Source organism: Prionailurus bengalensis, chromosome B1 (genome assembly GCF_016509475.1).
Source record: "Prionailurus bengalensis isolate Pbe53 chromosome B1, Fcat_Pben_1.1_paternal_pri, whole genome shotgun sequence".
NCBI lineage: Eukaryota > Metazoa > Chordata > Mammalia > Carnivora > Felidae > Prionailurus > Prionailurus bengalensis.
This window is the reverse complement of record NC_057344.1, coordinates 80,753,129-80,776,590: the sequence shown is the minus strand read 5'-3', so window position 1 is coordinate 80,776,590 and position 23,462 is coordinate 80,753,129. Positions and strand designations below refer to the sequence as shown.

At 36.2% G+C, this 23,462-nt stretch overlaps 1 protein-coding gene across 4 annotated transcripts in view; it reads right to left on the bottom strand.

The window, feature by feature from the left end:
- TTC29 (tetratricopeptide repeat domain 29) overlaps positions 1-23,462 on the bottom strand; it is a 248,906-nt gene that overhangs the window by 75,408 nt on the left and 150,036 nt on the right. For all 4 annotated transcript variants that reach the window (XM_043567875.1, XM_043567890.1, XM_043567868.1 and 1 more), the window contains 2 exons: positions 20,448-20,571; positions 11,008-11,236 (listed from right to left, as the gene is read on the bottom strand). In XM_043567875.1, the coding sequence (XP_043423810.1) occupies positions 11,008-11,236; positions 20,448-20,571 (353 nt within the window). The remainder of the gene's footprint in view (positions 1-11,007; positions 11,237-20,447; positions 20,572-23,462) is intronic.

The following is a 23,462-nucleotide window of genomic DNA, read 5'->3' as shown; positions in this document are numbered from 1 at the left end:
AATATGGATCGTAGCATTTATAGTGTGTAACTATACTTATAGTGTGTAACTTCAAATCACTGTGCTAAAGACAGTCAAGAAGAGATCTGGAAGAAAGAGCAATAGATAGATTTTGGTCCACCTATCTTTTTTACAAATTATATTTTTCTTGGCATGTACAGAGAAAGCTACCCAGTACAAAGCTGATCTAATTTTTTTAAAAAGGACAATTCCTATGTTAGATATAGAAAGTGACAGTATTGTGCATAATTATCTATGCAATTACACTTTCACATGCTTGAAAATTTTTAGCCAGGAATGCTTAATAACATTTGCATGGTTAAATGAGACAGCAGAAACAACTGGAAAGGCCTCAGGGCATGGTCATCTATTTAAGCATCCACTTGGATTTTCAACATAATTAGTCATATAATTGTGTGCCTAAACTTAGTAGATTCATGTAAGTAATTATAAATTATTAAAAAGCTGTGCATGTGTTTTGCTCTCTATTTCCTGCCAATCAGATTACTAGGGAATATACGATGTTCACATTTCATCATATAAATCTCCAAATAAAATTACAGTGTAAAGCTCTGGATGAAGGTGAGTAAACAAGTGAATCCATTCAGATGAGATACAGTTAATATAGTTATGTGGACATCCATATATTTACAAAGAATTCCTATGATCAAATCATAACAGAAATTTCTTCATCTGTCCCTACTGAGATGTTTTGTTTTATTTTTTTAAGAGAGAGAGAGTGCACATGTGAGTGGGGGAGAGGGGCAGAGGGAAAGAGAGAATCTTAAGCAGGCTCCATGCTCAGTGCAGAGCCTGATGGGGGGCTCGATCCCACGACCTTGGGATCATCACCTGAACTGAAATAGAAAATCTGGCATTTTGGGGCGCCTGGGTGGCACAGTCGGTTAAGCGTCTGACTTCAGCCAGGTCACGATCTCGCGGTCCGTGAGTTCGAGCCCCGTGTCAGGCTCTGGGCTGATGGCTCAGAGCCTGGAGCCTGCTTCCGATTCTGTGTCTCCCTCTCTCTCTGCCCCTCCCCCGTTCATGCTGTCTCTCTCTGTCTTAAAAAAGTAAATAAACGTTGAAAAAAAATTTTTTTTAAAAAGAAAATCTGGCATTTAACCAACTGAGTCACCCAGGTGCCCCGCTACTAAGATTTTTACGAAAAAAAAAAAAGTTTCTTTTGCTTATGTTGTATTAGATAGGAGTTTTTTTCTTTATTAATTTTGTTTTAACTTTAATAGCTAAAGGTTAGACATAACAGCTTCCTCTGTATAGCTGATTTCTTCTTTTCACAGTTTTGTTAGTGGGTGATGGTAAAAAGGCCAAATAAATCTGAACAGTAAAAAATATTAATCCCCCAATTTTATGATGGTCATTTGATCTATAAACTCTCACAGTTTTTTTCACCAATCCTCTACCTGACTGTTAATTTTGAAGCTTCATTTTACTTCATACTTCTCCATTGCTTTTTTTTCCATTGTTATCTTAATTTCTAGGTTGAAAATTGTGGAGATTTGAGTAAAACTGTATATCCCTTCTCAGGAGCTCATCTAATAAACAAGATGAGAAGAACTTTGAAAGTGTTGAACTAAATTTCCTTTGATAAGAGTGCAAATTACACTTTAATAGCTGCTGATACAATGGAATACAGTCTTAACACCAAGAAATCAGACCTATCTCACTAAAGGCTAACATTAACCAATCTTTTTCTCATTCTGGGTACCTGATTCCATGTTAGAAGTCAATAAATGCAACTCCTCAGAGGCATCACACTTAAATGAGCTGACTTTAGTTTTCTCTATTGGTTTGACAAAGTCCAACTTTGTTTACCTTAAGGGCAAGATGAAAGAATATCTATTTGCTCAGATTTTTATTTTTTAAAAAAAAATTTTTTTTTCAACGTTTATTTATTTTTGGGACAGAGAGAGACAGAGCATGAACGGGGGAGGGGCAGAGAGAGAGGGAGACACAGAATCGGAAACAGGCTCCAGGTTCTGAGCCATCAGCCCAGAGCCCGACGCGGGGCTCGAACTCACGGACCGTGAGATCGTGACCTGGCTGAAGTCGGACGCTTAACCGACTGTGCCACCCAGGCGCCCCTGCTCAGATTTTTAAAAAATCGTTTTTTTAAAATGTTTATTTATTTTTGACAGAGAGAGAGAGAGAGACAGAGCATGAGTGGGGGAGGGGCAGAGAAAGGGAGACATAGAATCTGAAGCAGGCCTCAAGCTCTGAGCTGTCAGCACAGAGACTGATGCAGGGCTCAAACTCATGGACCACGAGATCATGACCTGAGCTGAAGTCAGAGGCTTAACTGATTGAGCTACCCAGGCACCCCTATTTGCTCAGATTTTTTGATAGAAGGTAGAATGAAATGAAAGGAAGAAAATACATGAATATACTACAGTGATAAAGGATTTCGGGATAGTGAATATTTGTTAGTACTTTTAATATTTATCCCATTGTGACAGTAGTTCAGAGGATTCAGAAAGTAAATGTGTTCAGGTGTTTCAAGGATTTGCAGTCTTTCAAGGATTCCTTTTAGGAAGGTCAAGACACTGGTCAGGATGGACTGGCATTAAAAATAAGAAATATGCTAACATTTCTTCTGATTAGATTCTTGTTCAATATTTCCTACACTGAGCACACTGTACCCATCCCTGGGAGGCAGACATCACCCATAAGAAGTGAAATACGTATCCAGGCATCGTTACTCAAGTCAGTCATCATAAAAAAGCATTATAAATAATTTCTAATTTCTAAAAGAATATTCATCATGAAATGTATCTATTTTTCTATTAATTATGCTAAAGAACATAGGCTATAACAACATTCACTCTTGTCTGAGAGTTAAAAAAACAGGGAGGGCAGAATAAAAGAATTTAAAGGAAACTGAGTCCTGGGACCATGGATATAAATTTTGATTGATGTTGTGGTTTAAAAAAATCAAAATTCATAATGGGAATACCAACATGAGAGATAATAAGAAAGAAACACTCCCACACATTACCCCAAATCAGGGAAACTTTAGAAAAAATTAGAAGCTAACAAAACTTGTTCTTCAATATGCTCACGTTTTAAGTATTAATGTCACTTCTTTTTTCAGAGGAAATCGTATGGGTTAAGAACCACATGAATTATCCTAATAGAGTTTTATTAAAGAATGATTAAATAGATGTATAAGAAGATTTTTTTGCCTCCAAATTCTAGCAATGGTAGGAAAATGTTTACCTAAGTTGGCACAGGATTTGGAATCCATGCCCACAGGGAAAAGGACATAGCTGGAAGCAGGGGTGAGACCCCCTCAGTGGGAATGAGATAAATACAGATGGGATTCTCTCAGATCTTCAAGCCCTAACGCTGTACTGGTCCAACTCTGGCATTTATTCTGGTTTTGCGATGGTTTAGCCAATCAACAAACTTTTCATAAGCTTTTCAAACTGGCAATTAAAGATGAAATTGAAACAAAACCAGATGAGAAAAACCAGTTACATTTTTCTTGGAAGTGGTGAGTTTAGTGTACCTTGGAAAGTTAAAACTGGTAACACCATCAGCTACCAAGAACTGTGAGCAGAATCTAAAAGAAGTATAGTTTTTGTTTGAGCAATCAAGAATTCTCTTTTATTGAACCAAGGCAGCAGATAGAGAAGGAGGCTCTCAGAAGGGAAAAAAAAAGAAAAAAGACAAAAAAAAAAAGATCTTTCAACCCGAGGGATCTAGAGCTACATTATTATTTCCCAACGAAGTAAGCATTAGTTTTCTGAAAAAAGTATTTGATTCCAAAGGAAGCAAATGTGTCACTTGTGTTGTAGAAAACATACGAAGATGGGGCAATTGTATTTGAAGGAGGAAATTTTAAATTCAGGCTCAAACTCTGCAGTCTTTTTTATTTAAAAATTTGGCTACAATTAAGTATTGATTTTGTCTTCTTTGACATGTTTCATCTTTGGAATTATTTTATCAGTTGCAGAAGCCACTGAAATCTCTAAGCTCTTTCTTAAAATTTATTAGAAGCATACTTTGCTAATCTATCATGATTTAAATGAGACTAGTGGAAAAGATGCTTATCTTTCTTAAGTTTTTTGATAGTAAGTAGCATAGAGAATATAAAGAATGTATTTTAATGTTTCATTCCCCTTTGTCTTATCAAACTTGTTTTCTGTGACTAGAAATGTAAGTCAAACACAAAGGATTTTAAGAATCTCTGCCTTAGAAAAAAAATCAGAAGCGGACTCACAACCTATAAATGCACAATTTATACATTGTCATACGGAGAAATGTCTATCCTGGTTCTCCACCTGGAGCTCCCACTGCTGCTATCCAGGGGGCGTCATGAAGCATCCTGAAGCTTGCAGAGTTAGGGCAGGCTACATTAAGCTGTGCCAACAAACAACTCTGAAAATCTCAGTGGTTCACCACAATAAAGGATTATTCTGTGTTCACACAAACTCTGCTGCAGATCCAAACGGCATTCCGGGACAAATGTTCCACGTGTAGAGATTTATTGCATCCATCTTGTTGCCCTATACTTTTTACTAAAGCCTCCACCATGATAACTGTAGCAGGGAAAGAATCAGCTGTAGGATCTCAGGCAGGCTCTCCTATCTTATACCCAGAGGTAACTTTTGCCCATTGGCCAGGACTAGTCACCGAGCCCTGCCTAGCTACCAGGAGCTGAAAAATGCAGTTTTCCACATGCCCCAAAGTGTAAAGAACCAGATACTGGTAAGCACATAGAATTTCTACCCTGTTGAGCAATGGTTACTGAACCCTCTGAAAATTATACACAGTAATTATATATTTCTCTGAAGACAGGAGAGAGACCTTAGCTTTCATCAGATTCTTTAAGGGGACAGTGATTTGTCATCGAACAACTCTAATAAGTTTTTTTTTTTAAATGTACAATTTGGGGCACTTGGGTGGCTCAGTTGGTTGAACATCTGACTCTTGATTTTGGCTCAGGTCATGATCCCAGAGTTGTGAGATCAAGCCCTGAGTTGGGCTCCATGTTGAGCATGGAGTCTGCTTGAGATTCTCTCTCTCTCTCTCTCTCTGTCTCTCTCTCCTGCCCCTATCCCCCCCACTCCTGTGTGTACTCTCTCTATAAAATAAAATTTAAAAAAAGCACATATTTATATTGAAGAAAGGAAAGTATTGGAATTCAGGAATAGCTTAGAGAAACTGATTTTAGGTCAAGTTCCCAGGCTGTAGAAGACTGGTCCACGTGTTGGCCTCATTATCCACAATTATTTTGCCCCACATGGCCTGAATGGGTTCATTTATATGGTATATTACAAATGTCCCAAATTCTGGCAATTGGTAATCTTCCAACATTTAAAAAATCCTAATTGTTCTGAATAGGCTAAACCACTTTCAGTCATTCATAGCATGGTGTGAATCAGTTTAATCAGATTGGTTTCTTCCTAACAGTGTTCATAATTTTCCCCAAGGATCACTGTCTTGTGCTGCCTGTTGTCCAATTTCTGCAAACATTTGTCTTATATGTTTTGTCTTTTTAGCTGTTTAAGACAGGAGGGTAATCTTTTCCCTGTTGCTCCATCTTGGCCAGAAATAGAGTCCCACCTGTTTCTTTTCACTGTGAATATTTTTTATCAAGACTTTAAGTAAAATTGTAATCTTTTGGGGGTGCCTGGGTGGCTCGGTCAGTTAAGCATCTGACTCTTGATTTCGGCTCAGATCCTAGATGGAGCCCCACATTGGGCTCCAGGCTGACAGCTAGAGCCTGCTTAAGATTCTCTCTCTCAAAATAAACAAACATTGAAAAATTATAATCTTTTTAAATGTAGACATGGCTTCTAGTAAATGTAAAGTAATATTGTAAAAAAGTGCAAAGCATGGAAAGAATTCCTGAACTAGAATTCTAGAACACTAGATTATAAACCCAGATTTGTCTTTCAGATTTTTGCATGACTGCCTTTCCCTGGACCTGAGGACATTTGAAAAGAAAAACTGTGGGCCAAGTAATTTCTTTGGTGCACACAGTTCAATAATTTCATGATTCTATAAACTCAAAAAAGTTCAAGAAGGTTTTAACCTGTTTTCAGAAGCTAGAAAGAGGCTAGAAAATGGTACCGGATTGAGGAAGGCAGAGACAGCCAACAGACTGAAGTGCATGAAGAAGGGGTAGTGATGAATAAAGAACCAGGCACATTCAGGAATCAGAGGCCCAGGGAACAGTGGGGGCAGGTAGGGGTTGAGGAGATGCTGAGGAGAAGTATGACACAGGATTGAAAATAGGAGGATCAATTGAAAGTCTGCAGATGAAATAGTGCACTAGCTTTAGCAACTTCAACAATGCCAAACAGGGACAAGTAAAACTGCATATGACAGCAGAGAGCTAGAAACTCTATTATAAATTCTAGCAGAAAGATCAAATATTTATACCTTGAAACTTTACAGCTGTTTGATATATTAAAATAGTAATAATGATAATAACAATAATAAAATTCCCTTTTGTGTAAACCAACGGAAACAAGTATTTATGGGGGAAAAACAAAGAAAATGCTCACGAAAATCTAGATTGAGCTCTTAAAGACTACAAAATACCATATGTGTTTAGAATATGCTCCTACTGAGGGATTATTGCCTGTTCCAGAGGAATCTTATTAATGACCCGTTTTGAATCTCAGATAAAGATACCTGAATTGAAATCTTTTGCCCGAAGTCACAAAGCTAATTAGAGCTCAATATAGTATTAGAATCCAGGTAACTGGACTTTTGAGCAACACCATCTCTCAATTACCCCAAATGCCAGTAGGGTGAGCTTTGATTCAGTCAGATTTTTCACCAGAACCTTCTTTTAATGTGTCATGTTTTTGAACACATTTTAGAGACAGAGGTTTGCTCTGTGACAATAAGATGCTATAAAACCTGCTTGCTGACTTTTGGGCTGATTCCATAACTTTCTCCTCATTGTTAGGGTTATTTAACTGAAGTAGCTGATCAAAGTATAATAGAACATGAGGCTCACTCATGAATGTGGCTTTTTCACATTCATTAAAAGGGCTGAGTTCATGAATAAAAAAATACAAGCAAAGAACAGGGTAGGAAAATGTGGCTCGACATTAAACCAAGGATTCAACATTAAACCAACATAAACCAAGGGCTGAGAGACAAATTCATGATCTTGATTGTTTTCTTTTAAGAATATTAAATGATTCATAAAACAAGAGTGATATTTTTGGCACTCAAGGAAACCTTTACATGTCATTTTATAGAAAAGTGTCATTACTGACTAGCCAGTGTATTCATCTATTTCTATACTCAGGATTTGCATCCTATTTCTCTGATATAATTTACATTTGACTTCAATAAGAATGTGCATTAAAACCATGGAACTGATACTATCAGTGAAGTGGTTAACCATGTTGGCATTTGAATGCCATAATTACATTTCTACGTTAACAGTACTCTTAAATTGCACAAGAAAAGCTTTGCTTCTCTGTCACTGTTTCACACTTGGGTCTATAATCTCCAAAAGGCGAGATGAATTAGCTTTTCATTAAAAACTATATTTCATGATTGTAGACATAATAGTTCTAGTAGGAAAAATAAACTATATTCTGGAGAAATCAGGAGAAATTCATAGGTCCTTAATCCTTCCAGAGCCAACCAATTTCTGTTGCTTCAGGCTTGAATAATTTTATTGAATTGCAATAAATTTGAATTCCTTCTAAATTCCTAAATTTGGGAAGAGAATCTATTCTTATTATTTTACTACTGAAAAGGAAAGGAAAAAGATATGAAATTATTCCAACCATATCTAAGAGTATTAGAATGGTAGGAAGGTTCCTATATTTGCAGTGTTCCCTCCGAAAGGTACAAAGATGAGATATGATTGCTGGTGAATCACGGTTCTATTTTATCTAGAGACCTGAGTGCTCTCACTGCTCTATTCCCTTAGGGGGTCATGTTCCTCTGCTTAAAAGAATATTGCCTGCTCTGTGAGCTAATGATTTGTTTGGAGGATGTAAGTCTCAGAGGTGAAGAAAACTGCACAGCTTTTATAATATATCTTTCAAATCTTTGATCTACTTTTTTCCTGAATACATGGGACCCCTCAATAGCAAGATTAAAGATGCCTCTTCAGAGAAGAAAGGCAAAATTTGAAAACCTAAAAGCTGCTCAGATTTTCAAATAATATTTCTATATTTCTTCATTTTGTCAACATCGTACTTGGTGTTGTCCTGCATTCATGTGATAACCACACGGTAACCAAAATACAGCTTTGGATTGTAGTTGTTTTGTTGTTGTTGTCATGGAACTATGACTCCTGTTTTAAAAAGTGGTTCATGCAAATAGTTCGTGGCTAGGACACACATACTCATTTTGAATTCTATTTAATTTGACAAATATTTACTTGGTACCTAGCAGATGTTAGACATTGCCCCTTCTTTTGCAGGAAACACAAAAATCAGAATCTGTTTTCAAGACACTCCTACTTTCACTGGGCTGATAAGGCAATTACAGAAACGGCTGTGGTAGGATGCAGAATATGACAAATGAAAAGTGCTCGGAGAGAAATGAATGGCATTCAATGTGGGAACAGAGAGAAGAGACAAGAGTCCAGTAAGAGGGGGATCAGGGAAGATTTCAACATTTGAGAAGAACTTTGCAAGACCAGTGAGATTTCCCTGGATGGGGTTAGAGTTGGAAGTAAGGTGATAACAATGTATGTTGTGTGTATCTGGGGGGAAGACAGGGAAGTAGGGGAAAGGAGGTGGTCAAAAAACGTTGAGAAGCTTGTACTTAGTTTGTAGGCCGTAGGGATCCAATGAAGGTTTTGAAACAGAGCAAAGGTAGAATAATAAGGAGCTGTGGTTTAAGAAACATTTTTGAAGCGATGAGAAAGCAGATTTTAGTGTATTTTGAACTAAAATATGTCTATGTAAACAAGCAAGTATGTTGATAATGTCTACAGGTCTTATTTCCAAATAGAACTATCACTAAAAATGTTAAACGTGCCAGTAATAGAAGAATTAACTTCTCATTTATATTTGAATCTGAAAGATTATTCTTCTTCACTTTTATAACGACATAGCTCATCCATGCATAGATTTCTAATCTCAGTCAAATGAATCAGGAAGGGGGTATACTTTTATAGTGTTTCAGAGAATTTAATCTTCTCCATCATATGAATAGCTGAGTTTTTACTCTCTGAATAATATTTTGAAATGTGTTTTTTTGTGTGTGTGTGCTTCCTAAGCCCTTTGGAACATCCTTACCAAAAATGAGGATAAAATTTAAAAAGAATAGAAAAATAAATAGCTTTATAGAGTAAAGAAAAACAAAAGAGATCTTTGAAAAGCCCCAAAAGGACTGCAGCAAAAAGACACATGGCTCTGATCAGAGAACCTAGTTTTGAGGAGTATTTTTTTTCCTGATTATTATTATAATGGTTAGAGCTTACCCAAGTAAATCTGAAGAAGTGAGTAGCCCAACCTATTCTCTACCAAACCTTTTATCAGAAGAAGTAATCTAATAGATAGATGGATCATATTTCCTCTGCTTTATCTCCTGGGCGGACAACATGAAGGAGTAAAGGGAAGATAACTCAAAACTACAGAACAAGCTCTCAAATATATGACAACACAACATACTGAAGTGAGCAAAATATTATTGAAAAGTGGTTAGTTAATAGTTAACTGTAAATATTTGTTGGACACCGAGCACATTGAAATTCAACAAGCCATCTGTTTTTTAAGACTTCATCGTGTACATATATTTGGAATGAGACCTTTACTTATTTCATAACAAGAGGACAGACAGTGGTAAGTGGTATTCTACTAATATACAAGAAGCAATAAAATTCCTTTGTGCTCAATTTACTATTATTTACTATTTATTCTATGGAGAAAATAAATACCAAAGAGCTTATTGTTTCATCTAAATGACCTAAGGGAAAGAAAAGAGTTCCAAGCGGGAGAGGCTTCTTTACATAACAGAATTTTGTCTACGATTCTATTTGAGTTATCCCCAAACATCCCCAAAATATTTTGCTTGAAAAAGTTTGATTTACTAACAACTATGCAGCCTAAAGGTCTGTCATAGGCAGTACTGTTAAAATTTTTTAAAAATTCTATTCTGAAGTTCTTAACTGAGGACTCGAGCTGAGTCAGGCTGACACATAAAAGTGACCTTCACATCCCCTTTAGTTATTTGTTTTTAATTGACTATTTTGACAAATTGTTACAAGAAAAAGTCTATAAGAAAAGACGTGGAGTTGAAAGAAATTAATACTAAATTTTTCTAAATTAATATTCTAACTTGAATTGATCAAATACAGGAAAATTTACTACCATTGGTAAAGTAAGAGTATAGCACCAATTGCATTAATACTGCTTAGTATCTGTGAATTAGCATCCGTGACTTCTTATCAATAAGGTACAACACTGGGGCGCCTGGGTGGCGCAGTCGGTTAAGCGTCCGACTTCAGCCAGGTCACGATCTCGTGGTCCGGGAGTTCGAGCCCCGCGTCAGGCTCTGGGCTGATGGCTCAGAGCCTGGAGCCTGTTTCCGATTCTGTGTCTCCCTCTCTCTCTGCCCCTCCCCCGTTCATGCTCTGCCTCTCTCTGTCCCAAAAATAAATAAACGTTGAAAAAAAAAATTAAAAAAAAATAAGGTACAACACTGACCACGTTTTAAAAAACACAAACTTATATCACATTCCTTACAACTGATCAGTGCATATTGTTGAGTACTTGAGACAATTACAACTGATCAGTGCATATTGTTGAGTACTTGAGACAACTGAAAAAAAACAAACAAAAACCAAACGTCATGAAAATGGTGATTTGTCGAGTTTAATCATTACCACTATTTCCTGCTTTCCTTATCATCAAAGGTACATACAGTACAGCATGAAGGCACATCCGATATTCATGTGGTAAAGAATAATTAAAGTTACCAATAAAATAAAAATCACCAATGCAGCCATCAAGAATGACACAAAAACTGAAGTGTTTTCAAAAAGCAAAGTCTTACCGATAATCGGATGTGGTGCAATGCTGCTTCTATTCTCCTTCCACGACAGCAGGTAGTCAAGGCTGGTGAGATCTTCAGACTCAATATAATTGTTTATGGTCAGCATTATCTGATGAGCTTTTGCTATCCCATAGTGAACTTTTGTCTCATCCACGTGACGCATGTTCCTTAGCTCTGCTGTTGTGTCAAAAGCTTGTTGAAAGTACTCAGAAGCTTTATTGTAGTATCCCTAAAAATGTAAGAGAAATCATTTTTTCTTAATTTTTATTCCATCATTCCACATGTCTACTCACCTTGGCATGTACCACACTGGTGTATCCACATGTGGTATTCATCTTTTAGAAGAAAGAGAGGGCAAGTGGGGTCTCTATTAGAATAAGTTTCATTTATTTGTTTGTTTGTTTTTGTTTGGAATAAGGTTCTTTTAAAAAGTTGTGATTACTAACCATACAATATCTTGAAGCTAATACAGTAAAAAGTTTTATCTACCAAGTTGAACTATATGCAACTTAAGTGTTTTTGGATTAAAAATGGTCAAATATTAGCATTTTCATATGGTTCAGCCTAATACATTGTAGCAAAAAGAAGTCTGGGAAAGAGTGATCTGATTCACATTGATTTGGATGTAAGTTTCTTACTTGTAGCATTGGATTTACTTAACGAAGTATTTTAAATCAGATTTTGTCTTCAGTCATAGCAAGAGATCACTTTCAGCCAATCTATTTAATCAGTGGCCAGTGAAAATAGGTGTATTTATCTGCTGATTTGGTTGTTGCTCTGGTTTTACCCATGTATTTATGTCATTCTTGACTGTGGACATAGGATGTATTCAAGATTTCTAAAAATTATGAACTTGATGGCACTAGCACAACTCAAGATCATTTAAATGTTTATCTCTTAAGTCATTTGCAACATTTCATTGCAAAATTCAAGGTGGTGTTTTGTTTTTTGGTTTCTTGTGTGGGTTTTGGTTGTACTCTCCTATCCTCCTAAAAGCTATTGTCTACAAATAAACAGTATTTATCAAGCTCTTTCAAAGTGTCAGGGCCAGGGCTAAATTCTTCATGTATATTATGTCACTAACTTTCATAAGCCATTCTGTGAGGAAATATTATTCTTACTCTACAAGTAATTAAATTGAGCCTCAGTAAAGAGACTATCTTCTGCCAACCTCCAGTCTAGTAAAAATCTTTGCAAGAAAGTTTTCCTCAGTGGAGGATATCATTTTTAGGATTGAGCTATACTTTTAAGACTCTAGGGAACAAAATTTCCCTTCTTCACCCTCTCCTCTCCTCTCCTCTCCTCCCCCTTCAACGCTCTCCTCTCCTCTCCCTTTCCCTTTGGCCCTCCCCACTTTTCTCTTCTCCTTCCTCTCTTCTTTCTCATATACACATAAACATGTATGTACACACTTTTAAGAAGCCCTTACAAGAGAGAATATCTTATTACAGGTTTCAAATGATTTTATCGCAACATTTTATGAAGGAACTGGTAATACAAACACCATAGAAAAAGCCTTATACCATACACTGGTAGCGGCATACTCAACTCCATGCATCTCTGCATGATCATGGCGTTCAGACAGCAAACTGAATACAGAAGTTGCTAGCCAGGTGAGGAGGGGGAGAAATAGGGCTTGTGTGACAGTTATGTTACCCACATAAGCAATACATATAACATTGTGTTATAGACCCACAAGGACAAGTTAGTGAATTCTACTCAAATGGCTCATTCCAATTAAATTTGTTGCTTTAAACACAGCCCCTCTGTATTTTATCAATAGTGATTTTTGTTTGTTGAAGCGAACAATTCTTTCTTTTATTTCAAAGTGTATAACATAGAATTTATAGGAGAATAAGATTACTTAATTAGAAAAAATAAAATTGTATCAAAGCTATTTGTATGACAAGCAAATTATGATTGAGAAACAATACAAATATTGAAGATGAAAATAAAACTAGTTAAAATTTTGGAATGTTTTGCTAGACGTCAAAGATATAGGACAAAATAGGTGAACATATGTGACTAGACCAAATACTTCTATTTTTAAAAACAGAGAAGTATAAATACCTAAGTTCTAGTTATATTTCTGAGCATTAGGCTATTTATCGTTTTAGATGAAAGTCTTAGGAAAATTAGGGCCATAAGTAAATGGACTTATATTTAAATTTCCAGAGTTACCTTATATGTTTTTATGTTAGAATGAACTTACTCATTCATCTGGCAACTATTACTTATCAAGCTCCGTGACAAGCAGTGGGGATTCAGCAGTTAACAGAATTTACTATGGCTAAAACTTACATTAGATCTTTTTTAACAAGTATTTCCCCCCTATAATAGGACCATTATAATTATTCATAATTATTTAATTATAATTATAATTACATATAGTTATTCTTCCCTCAAATTGAGCTTAGTATTCAATCTTTTGATACACACACAACTGCCATAAAACTGGTATCGACCTAAATTTCTCTAGTTTAAAATACTATTAAGGAAATACATTAATTCTTTTCAGATGCAAGCATTTTTATACATACCATTTTGGAATGCGATTTCACTAATGTGTACTGCATTTCTAGATTTTCAATTCTGAAAGAGTTGAATATCTAAATTTAATCTCTTCTTTAAAGGTTCTGTCCAACGTTCTACAGTTCAATTCTGTTATCAGTTAATCCCTATCCTATTATAAAATTCAGAAGATTCCAGTATTTAATCTTGACAATCTTAAATATGAGTTGAAAATACATAAGTTAATTTATGCACTTCATGAATGCATCTTATTGGAAAAGAGAACTTTGCTTAATGTTATAAATATCATTGATAAGCATTTGGTGGACAATTTCAGGACAGGACCTTGATGACATCGTAGGCCTTAAAACAAATCTTGCATTATTGCAACATAATATAGAATTTTCATGCATTATTCTAATTCTTACCTGATCCTTCTTAGTGTGTCTAAAATGCCGCTCTATCCAATGAGCAAGCTCAAAAATAAAGGAGCATTTTCCCAGTACTAAGGAAAAATCAGTTTCTGCACATTTTCTCTGCTATTTGAGTTTGGAACTACCATTGTTTTAACTACATGATTATTATCTGATCTTATTAGGGAATGAGCAATCTCATAAAGAGTCTATGAGTTATTTTCCCTAAAGCATTCTCATTTGACTACTTTATATTAGTTATACGTTCCCATCAAAACATCACATCAGGAGGGTGGGATTGGTGGCCCATCTTCCATGATTATATAGTAAAAGGTAAATTAATTAGGATAAATGATCTTTTAAAGATGTGATGTTTTAAAGATTATATAATTACAACTATAATTATAATAACACTATCATCACTAGAGAAAACAGTTAATTCTAATATTTTTCCAAATACAGTTTTGCATTATAATTGTGGTCTTATATTATTTCTTAGAAATGATTATAAAGAATACAATTAGAATACATTGCATGAATAATATGAAGCCAAAAAAGAGATGATGAAGTCAGTATGTAGAAGGCCTTAAAAGCAGACTGACAAGTACCAGCAATGTTAGATTTGCTTCTGAAGATTCACTACAACTTTTCAGAATTATTGTACACAAATGAAATAGAAGTTTGCAATTCCTAAAGTGAGACAATCCTATTCTTCCTTAACAGGTATAATTAGTTACAAATTTATTGATTGATTCAATGAATTCACATCTTTTTGCTCACCAACTCTGTGCCAGGTTCTGTTTTAGGATCTGGAACAAAATAATAAACACGGCAGATATGGTTCTTATTCTCATTAAGCTTCTATTCTAGCCAAATTAAAGAACAATAAGAAAATATCATAAATAAGAAAACTATGAGATAAAGTCTATGTGGAATATTACAGTAATGTTAAAGAGTGACCTGGTGGCTGCTGTTTTTCATATAATTTTTATTTTGGCATGCAGCTTTCAGGACTTCAATGAAAAGAAATGGGAGATTTCGGATATTTTGGTAAGTGGTAGAAAAAAATTTTTTCAACCAAACAGGTACCTTTATTGATTGAACTTTTTGACTTCTTTCTCAATTGCCTTGGAAAGCTCCATAGAATTTAGTGGATTAGATTTCATCATTTTATTTTATTAAAAAAATTTTCATGTTTATTTATTTTTGAGAGAGACAGAGACAGAGCATGAGCAGGGGAGAGGGTGGGTGTAGAGAGAAAGGGAGACACAGAATCTGAAGCAGGTTCTGGGCTCCAAGCTGTCAACACATAGCCCAGACACAGGGCTCAGACTCTAAAACTGTGAGATCATGACTTGAGCCAAAGTTGTTTGCCTAACCAACTGAGTCACCCAGGCACCCCAAGATTTTTATCATTTTTAGATTAAGAAAATGTGTTTGAGGACTCAAATTAGAAAAACGGTAGCTGTGATTAAACAGTGTTCCATATGAATAACAATAACGCCACCTTAAATTACAAAATACAAGTACCTTTTCAAAGTACTTTCGTACAGTTTGGGGTATATAACAATGATTAAATATTTGTATATATTACTAAATGATCACCACAATAAGTTGAGTTAATATCACCTCACATGGTTACACATTTTTTTTTTTGTAATGGGAACATTTAAGATCTACTCTTAGCAAATTTCAAATATATAATATAATTAACTGTAGTTACCATGCTGTACATTACATCCCCAAGATTTACTTATTTTATAACTGGAAGTTTGTACCTTCAAACGACCTTCACCCATGTGGCTATTTTTATTGGGTTGCCAAGGGAAGGCCTCTCTGAAGATATGACATTTGACTGAGATATGATGACAAGACATCAGCAATATGATGTTCAGATTAGAGAGCATTCCATAGGGCATTCCAGCTAAAGCAGATGTCCTAAGGCAGGAACAAGCTCTGTATGTTTGAAGGACTTCACTAAGCCCATGTGGCTGTGGTGGAGTAGATGAGGAGAGTGGGAAGAAATAAAGTCAGAGGTGGGGTAGGGGAGCGTACATCTCACATAGAATATTTCAGATTGGGGTGAGGATTTATATTTATGTTCTAAGAAGAATGGGAAGTAATGGAGGCATTTTAAGCACAGAAATAACATAATTTAATTTACATTTAAAAGGACTACTTGGGGGCGCCTGGGTGGCGCAGTCGGTTAAGCGTCCGACTTCAGCCAGGTCACGATCTTGCGGTCCGTGAGTTCGAGCCCCACGTCGGGCTCTGGGCTGATGGCTCAGAGCCTGGAGCCTGTTTCCGATTCTGTGTCTCCCTCTCTCTCTCTGTCCCTCCCCCGTTCATGCTCTGTCTCTCTCTGTCCCAAAAATAAATAAAAAAATGTTGAAAAAAAAAATAAAAGGACTACTTGGGCCTCTGTGTGGAGACTTGATGATACGAGGGAGAAGCAGGGAATGGGCTTGAACTTAATTGTCATGCAGGAGACAGAATAGAGTGTCATAAACTGACAGGATGACAGCAGAAGACACAGAGAACAAGGTGGATCTGAGATACGTTTTGGTGGCATAAAGGTCAGGGTTTGCTTCTGGATTAGATATAGATCAGAAAGGAGACAAGAATAAAAAAAAAATCCAGATTTTTGGCTTGAGCAAGGGGGCTGATAGATAATGATGCCATTTATTTAGACGTGGAAGACTGGGAGGAAGGAATCATGTTAAATTTGACATGTCTGTTAGACATCCAGGTGGAGATGCTAAGTAGCCAGTTAGAGTTACATGTGTCCCAAAGAGAGATCAGGGATGGAAATACAAACTTGGGAGTCATCAGCATATGGAGGCTATTTAAAGCCATGGACTTGGATGAGGTCAGATAAGGGGAGCTCACAGACTGAGAAGTCTGACTAGAAAATACCTGAATCATATTCTATCATAGTTGAATACTAAGTTAATAGAGGAATAGAATTTAGAGGGGAAAATGATGAGTTCAGTTTTTAACAGTTTATATTTGAAGTGATCTAAGTGAAGATGTCAAGCAGACAGTAGGATATGAGTCTGAAGTTGCAGGGAGAGATCTGAGCTTGAGATATTAAGAAGCTAAGTGCTTTTGTGTACCCAGTATGTTCCAGGAACTCACCTAGGTACCATGTACATATTTTTACATTTCTAATCCTTAAATAGCTAGTCTTCAAGGCATCTTGTTATTGACAATTAAAATATGAAAGAACTGAGGATCAAAGAATTCATGTGCCCAAGGTCACAGTTAATAAGTAGCTGAATTCAGATTCAGGGTCAGGTGGGCAAAAATCAGTGAGGTTCCTCTTCATCCTGCTAGTTTCCTTCATGGAAAAGTGTAGTAGATAGCATGTGATGCACAACAGCTTATGAAATTGCTCAGGTATATCACTGAAATAAAGGCATTTAATATAATTAGGAAATATCCATAAGCTGAAAACAGAGACATGAAATAATTCTTTGTCATTTCCCCCAGGAAATGTTATTTTCCTAGTCATTCCTTGTCATTTCTCTAGTTCCCTTTGTAGAACTAGAAGGAAATTCAGGATGTCATCAAGGCTATCCTCTTGTTTCAAAAAGATGAGAAGGAAAAATAACTATATTTAGTTCTAATAAGCCCGCTTTGTTATATGTTTTCAAATCATACTCTTGGTAATGATTTAACAATTCAGATTCAGCCTGAGAAGTTATCAGTAGATTTTCTGACTTGAGGAAGTATCTGCGAAGAATCACAGTAATGCAAAAAAATTGAGTACAACATTAACAATTTTAGTAACAAAGCAAGTTTTGTTCAGAAGTCTGTCATGCCATTAAACTGTTACAGTATTGTGTACTTAATATCATACTATTTTTCAGTGACCATTTATTTTTTTTTTAATTTTTTTTAACATTTATTTATTTTTGAGACAGAGAGAGACAGAGCATGAACGGGGGAGGGGCAGAGAGAGAGGGAGACACAGAATCAGAAGCAGGATCCAGGCTCTGAGCCATCAGCCCAGAGCCCGACGCGGGGCTCGAACTCACGGACCGTGAGATCGTGACCTGAGCTGAAGTCGGACACTCAACCGACTGAGCCACCCAGGCGCCCCTTCAGTGACCATTTATTACATTAAAATGTAAGTAATCATTAAGGTGCATGAACCAACTTGTATATTTGAAGGCATGCATACTTGAAGATAGCATGAATACCTGGAATCCTCCAAATTTTATATTAGAATTGGGATAAACTGGGGATAAACTGGTAAGAAAATTAACTTTTGGTAGTTGACACAGCCTTTGGACATTATTCATGTTTCTTGCCTTTAAGATATTAGACTCTTCTTTAAGAATTAAAAACCAGAGAATACAATGAGATACAAATTCTTGGCAAAAAAGCTTAAAAATGCAAATATAAAAATTACCTCTTAGAAAGGTTTATTGTTTCATTTTCCTTAGGCTTTCTGCAATTAGGAAAATACAGGCAGATGCTTAGTATTTGTGCCATACCAAAACACTGAGTTCTGAGTATTGTTTGGTAGAAGAGTAAAGCAATTTGCATTTTTTGCATTTCTTTTTTAAAGAACAACCCTGTTAAAAAGTAAGACTATGTATAATTAGGAATACCAATTCTGCTACTACAGCATGAGCTCCCACTAGGCTGTCAGCCTCGCAAGGGCATAAGCCTTGTCTGTTTTTCACCACAGTATCCCGAAAAGTAAACAAAAGCACATACAAGATCCAGGAGAGAGGAGTCACCAGAGTAGCGTAGTGCCACAGAGATGGGGCAGCAGAATGGGGACACAGTGGAGAGAAAGACCTGGGGGAACACCTGCGGAGGCACAAAGAAAGAGGGGAAATGAAGTGGGGGGGGAGATCAGAGAGAGAGGACCACTGAGTTGAGAGCAAGACCAGAACGACAGGGGCAGGAGAGAAGGGCAAGGTGTGTAGGGGAGGAGGAAAGAAGGTAGAGGGTGAGAGTCAAGAGAAAAAGGGGGGTTTAAAGATAGTGAGTAATAGGAGAGAGAGGAAGCAAATGAACCAGGGCTAGCAAGAGAGAGGGGTGTACAAAGAAATCAGGTTCCCTGTTTGAAAGCGTGTTTCCCATAGCAGGGACTAAAGACAGTAGTTTCATTCATTCAAATTAATTTCAAACTCTATTTCCTTAAAAAAGAGCTTAAATAATTCTGAAATCATCAAAGTAAATTATATGGCAAATAAAAGACTGTAGTGGTGAAGAGTATAGGTTTGAATACCACTGCCACCTAGAAACACGGAGACCTAGGGTAGGTTATTTAAACCCTCTAAGCCTTGGGAAAAGGGGAATTGTATGATACCACATAAAGGTGTAGAGAGTAATAATGGCTTATAGAGCTGGCACTGGCTTCCCCTGCCAGATGCCATTCTAATTGCTTTACATTTATTAACTCAGTACTCACTGCAACCTTACGAGGTGAGAAAATTGAGGCACCTAGAAGGTAAGTAACTTGTCCTAGGTCACAGATCTTATAAGTGAAAGAACTAGGCTTTTAACCAGTTTGGTCTCAGAATTAGTGCTTTTAATCACGACATAAACCACCTCTCAAAAAAATTAAGAAAAGGTGTATAAACATTAAGAATGAATGAAACTACCCTCAAAAATGATAGATCCTATTCATTATCAAAACAGCAATTATAACTAGAGAAAAAAAAGCCTCTTTTATACTGCTTCTTAAAGAAAAATCTAGTTAATAAAATACAAAGTCATGAGAACATAAATCAAAAGATCAATGCATTATGACCAATGCATTATACTAGTAATGACCTCTTGAATAGGATACTTTTAATTTTAGACTTTCTCTTGTTTCTCTTTTCTTTCACATAACCAATCTGATGCTAGAATTCCATATTTCCTTCAGAATTACTCTTGGGATTGTGCTTTCTTCTCCTGAGGGACCTAGGAGGGGCATCACAGCTGGATTAATAAAATGAGAATTCGGAGCAAGGAGATGAATGTTAGTGTCAGTAGATAAAAGCCAACCATTATAATGATATTCTTTGAATTGAAATGTTTTAATTGCTCTTCAAATCCAAAACCACTTAGAATCTTCACTGGCTGTGAAGATATGAATCACTTTTAGCAGCTTGTGGTGACTGTGCCCAAGATGGCTCTCAGGTCCTAGAAGAAGAGGAAGGAACTGTCTTGTGCATTAACTAGGCCCTGTAGTCCTGAGGTCATTCTGCATAACATATTATGGGAAGGGGAGAGTCAAATGGGAATAGAATTTTAAAACTCTGCAAATTTCTACCTGTACGAAAGAAACAGGGGCGCCTGGGTAGCTCAACTGGTTAAGTGTCTAACTTTGGCTCAGGTCACGATCTCTGGTTGGTGAGTTCGAGCCTCACATTGGGATGTCTATTGTCAGCACAGAGTCCGCTTCATATCCTCTGTCCTTCCTCTCTCTCTGCCCCACTCCCTGCTCATGCACACGCACACTCTCTCTCTCTCAAATAATAATAATAATAATAATAAACACATACTCACTTTTTCATTATAGATGTCCCCAAGCATTGTACTTGCTCTCACAACATCTAGGCTTTGAAAATTATTTCTTGCAATTTCCACAACTTTTTTCAAGTATTTAATTGCTTCTGGCATCTTTCCTTGGCTGGAATAAATAAAATAGGAAACTATTGGAGAATCATCTCATTTAACATCACACTAAAGAGAAAATATTTTGTGTCTCTGCTTTAGAAAGTGCAAGATGATTTCAGGATAAAAAAGTGTGAAGTACAAAATTAAAAAATACGTGGCCTGTCTTTGTTGGAGTATACAGTGAGTTAAAACTTAAACCTTTAAACTTTCAAGTGTTGCTGGTGGGATTGTAAAATGGTGCACCTGCTTTGAAAAACAGGTTGGCAGGTCCTCAAAAATTTTAATATACAGTTACCCTATGATCCAGCAATTTCACTCCTATGTGTATACCCAAAAGAAATAAAATATATGTCCACACAAAAACTTGTACACAAATGTTCATAGCAGCATTATTTATAGTAGCCAAAAAGTGGAAACAACCTCAAGGTCTATCAATTGAATGGATAAGCAAAATGTGGTATATCCATACAATGGAATATTTTTCTGCCATAGGAAGGAATGAAGTAGTTTAGTGACACATGCCATAACATGGATCACCCTTGAAAACATTTTAATGAAAGAAGCCAGTCACAAAAAATACCGTGTATGATTCCATTTACATAAAATGCCCAGAACAGGAAAATCCAAAGAAACAGAAAGTAGGTTAGTGGTTACCAGAGGCTGGTGAGAAGGGGAATATAGATAGTGGCTGCTAAGGGATATGGGGTTGCTTTTTGGACTGGCAACCATGATCTGAATTAAATTGTGGTGATAGTTGTACAACTCTGTGAATATATTAAAACCTACTGAATTGTAGACTTTAAAGGGTGAATATGGTATATGAATTATATCTCAATAAAGCTATCATTAAACAAAAAGATAAAACCTTTGAAAACATTGAGATTTTCCATACTACTTTGTAAATGAAGCCAGTCCTTTATGGGGAGGCAATACCTACTGGAGGCATTAGAACAAATATGATGAAAATGGAGTATTCAGAAATCCCTCAACCAGGACTCTAAAGAATGAAAGATAGAGACAGACCCAGTTGGAAGGGCCTGGCTTCTGAAAGGCATGGTACAATCATGGGCAAACTGCAAGCATTTTTATAAGTAAGAAATGAGATTTCATTGTGATATACCCCTGGGATTTTGGAGACAGTTACAGTAACTCAAATTACCAAAACTAACTAAAACAAGTTTGGATTTTTTTTTCTTTCATAAAGAATTGAAAAGATTTTAAAGATCATTTAAAATCATCATTTTAAGGATTTCAATGAATTATATTAAGAAACTGTTATTATATGAATTCTGCTCTCATTTTACAAATCTGAGTCCCAAATGATCATCAGTTTTTCATGACCTGAATACCACTTCAAGGATATATAAAAATCTTAGCTTTATATGAGTAAGAGCTAAACATAAAGGAGAGAGAAGAGTGGAAAGACTCTAAAAATCTCTCTAAAGGAGATAATTATTTGAAATTTGAAAGCCAATCTAAGGAGACAAGTTCTTTTAGGAGCCAGTGGTAGTGATGTCCTATGTGAAGAATGCTTGGGGGCCCATTGAGAGAGGTACATTCTCATAAGGGTGAATGAGATCTAAGAACTAAGATAAAAAATATTTGAGCAACCAAAGAGACAATAATTTTTGAAAACATCTATATCCAAGATATAATATGCTGTGACTGATTTTGTAGAGGTGATTGAAGCCGAAGTCCAGCTCAAGGGACATTGAACTGCCAATTCAGGGACATGCCATTAAGAATTAAAATGCTATGGACAAAAGCAGGAAGTGATTTCAAATAATGGCTCCAAATTAAGTATGCTGAAGAAATTCAGTATCTGCTGAATCTCTGGATTTTTTTTTTTTTGCCAATTCCTAACACAGAATAATGAATCTAAGATTATATGAAATTCTATTGTTAAATCATATCAGAACTATTGAAATTTTTTATTAATGTGACAACATCCAGAATTTAGAGACTTTATTTTATTTTAAAGTTTATTTATTTTTGAGAGAAAGAGAGTGCACGCATGAGCAGGGGAAAGGCACAGAGAAAGGGAGATAGGAGACAGAGAATCCCAAGCAGGCTCAGTGCTGTCAGTGCAGTGCCCCATGCAGGGCTCAAACTCATGGACTGCGAGATCATGACCTGAGCCAAAATCAAGAGTCAGGTGCTTAACTGACTGAGCCACCCAGGTACCCCCAGAATTTAGAGATTTTAAAATAACAGAAAACCTATAAGTGTGTTCCTCAATTAAGTATAATAAAAGAAAAACTCTTCTGAATGTTTCTGAATCCCTAGAATCTCCTTTTGCAGCTCCCAGTGAACATCTATGCCATGACTCAATAATTCATAAGACGAAATTCTGAAATGTAGAGGTTGTTTTGAAATCGAGCTGCTCCCTGCATGGGCATTTCTCAGTTTAGACTTTAAGAATTTACTCATAGGAGCTCTGGATAGTATGGTAATGAATGTGGCATATACAGAAATTTTGCCACAAACTTTTAAATTATTGCCATTAAAGAAAAATTTAGCAATATTTCATTGATTCTAAAACACACATTTTCCCATGCTCTAACATTTCTGAAATCAGGATGTCTTACAACAGGTAGGCATCTAATAATCACTGTCAGATCAGTAGCAGTCAGGTCATAGTTGGTGCTGCAGAATGGACTAGGCTTATATTCCTGGACATGACCCAACAATTGCAATGCCTTGATCCTTCTATGAACAACTATTTTAGATAATTTCAGACAGGAATCTGAGGACTGGTTGTTTTCTAAAACACCTTTCTGAAATCTTCTAAAAGTCAAGAAAGTGCTAACTTCAAAATGGGCAAAATGAATGTCCATGACTTGGAAAAAATTACTGGAGATGATACTGGAACATTATTTTTAAAAGGGCTAGAGTACCAATGTT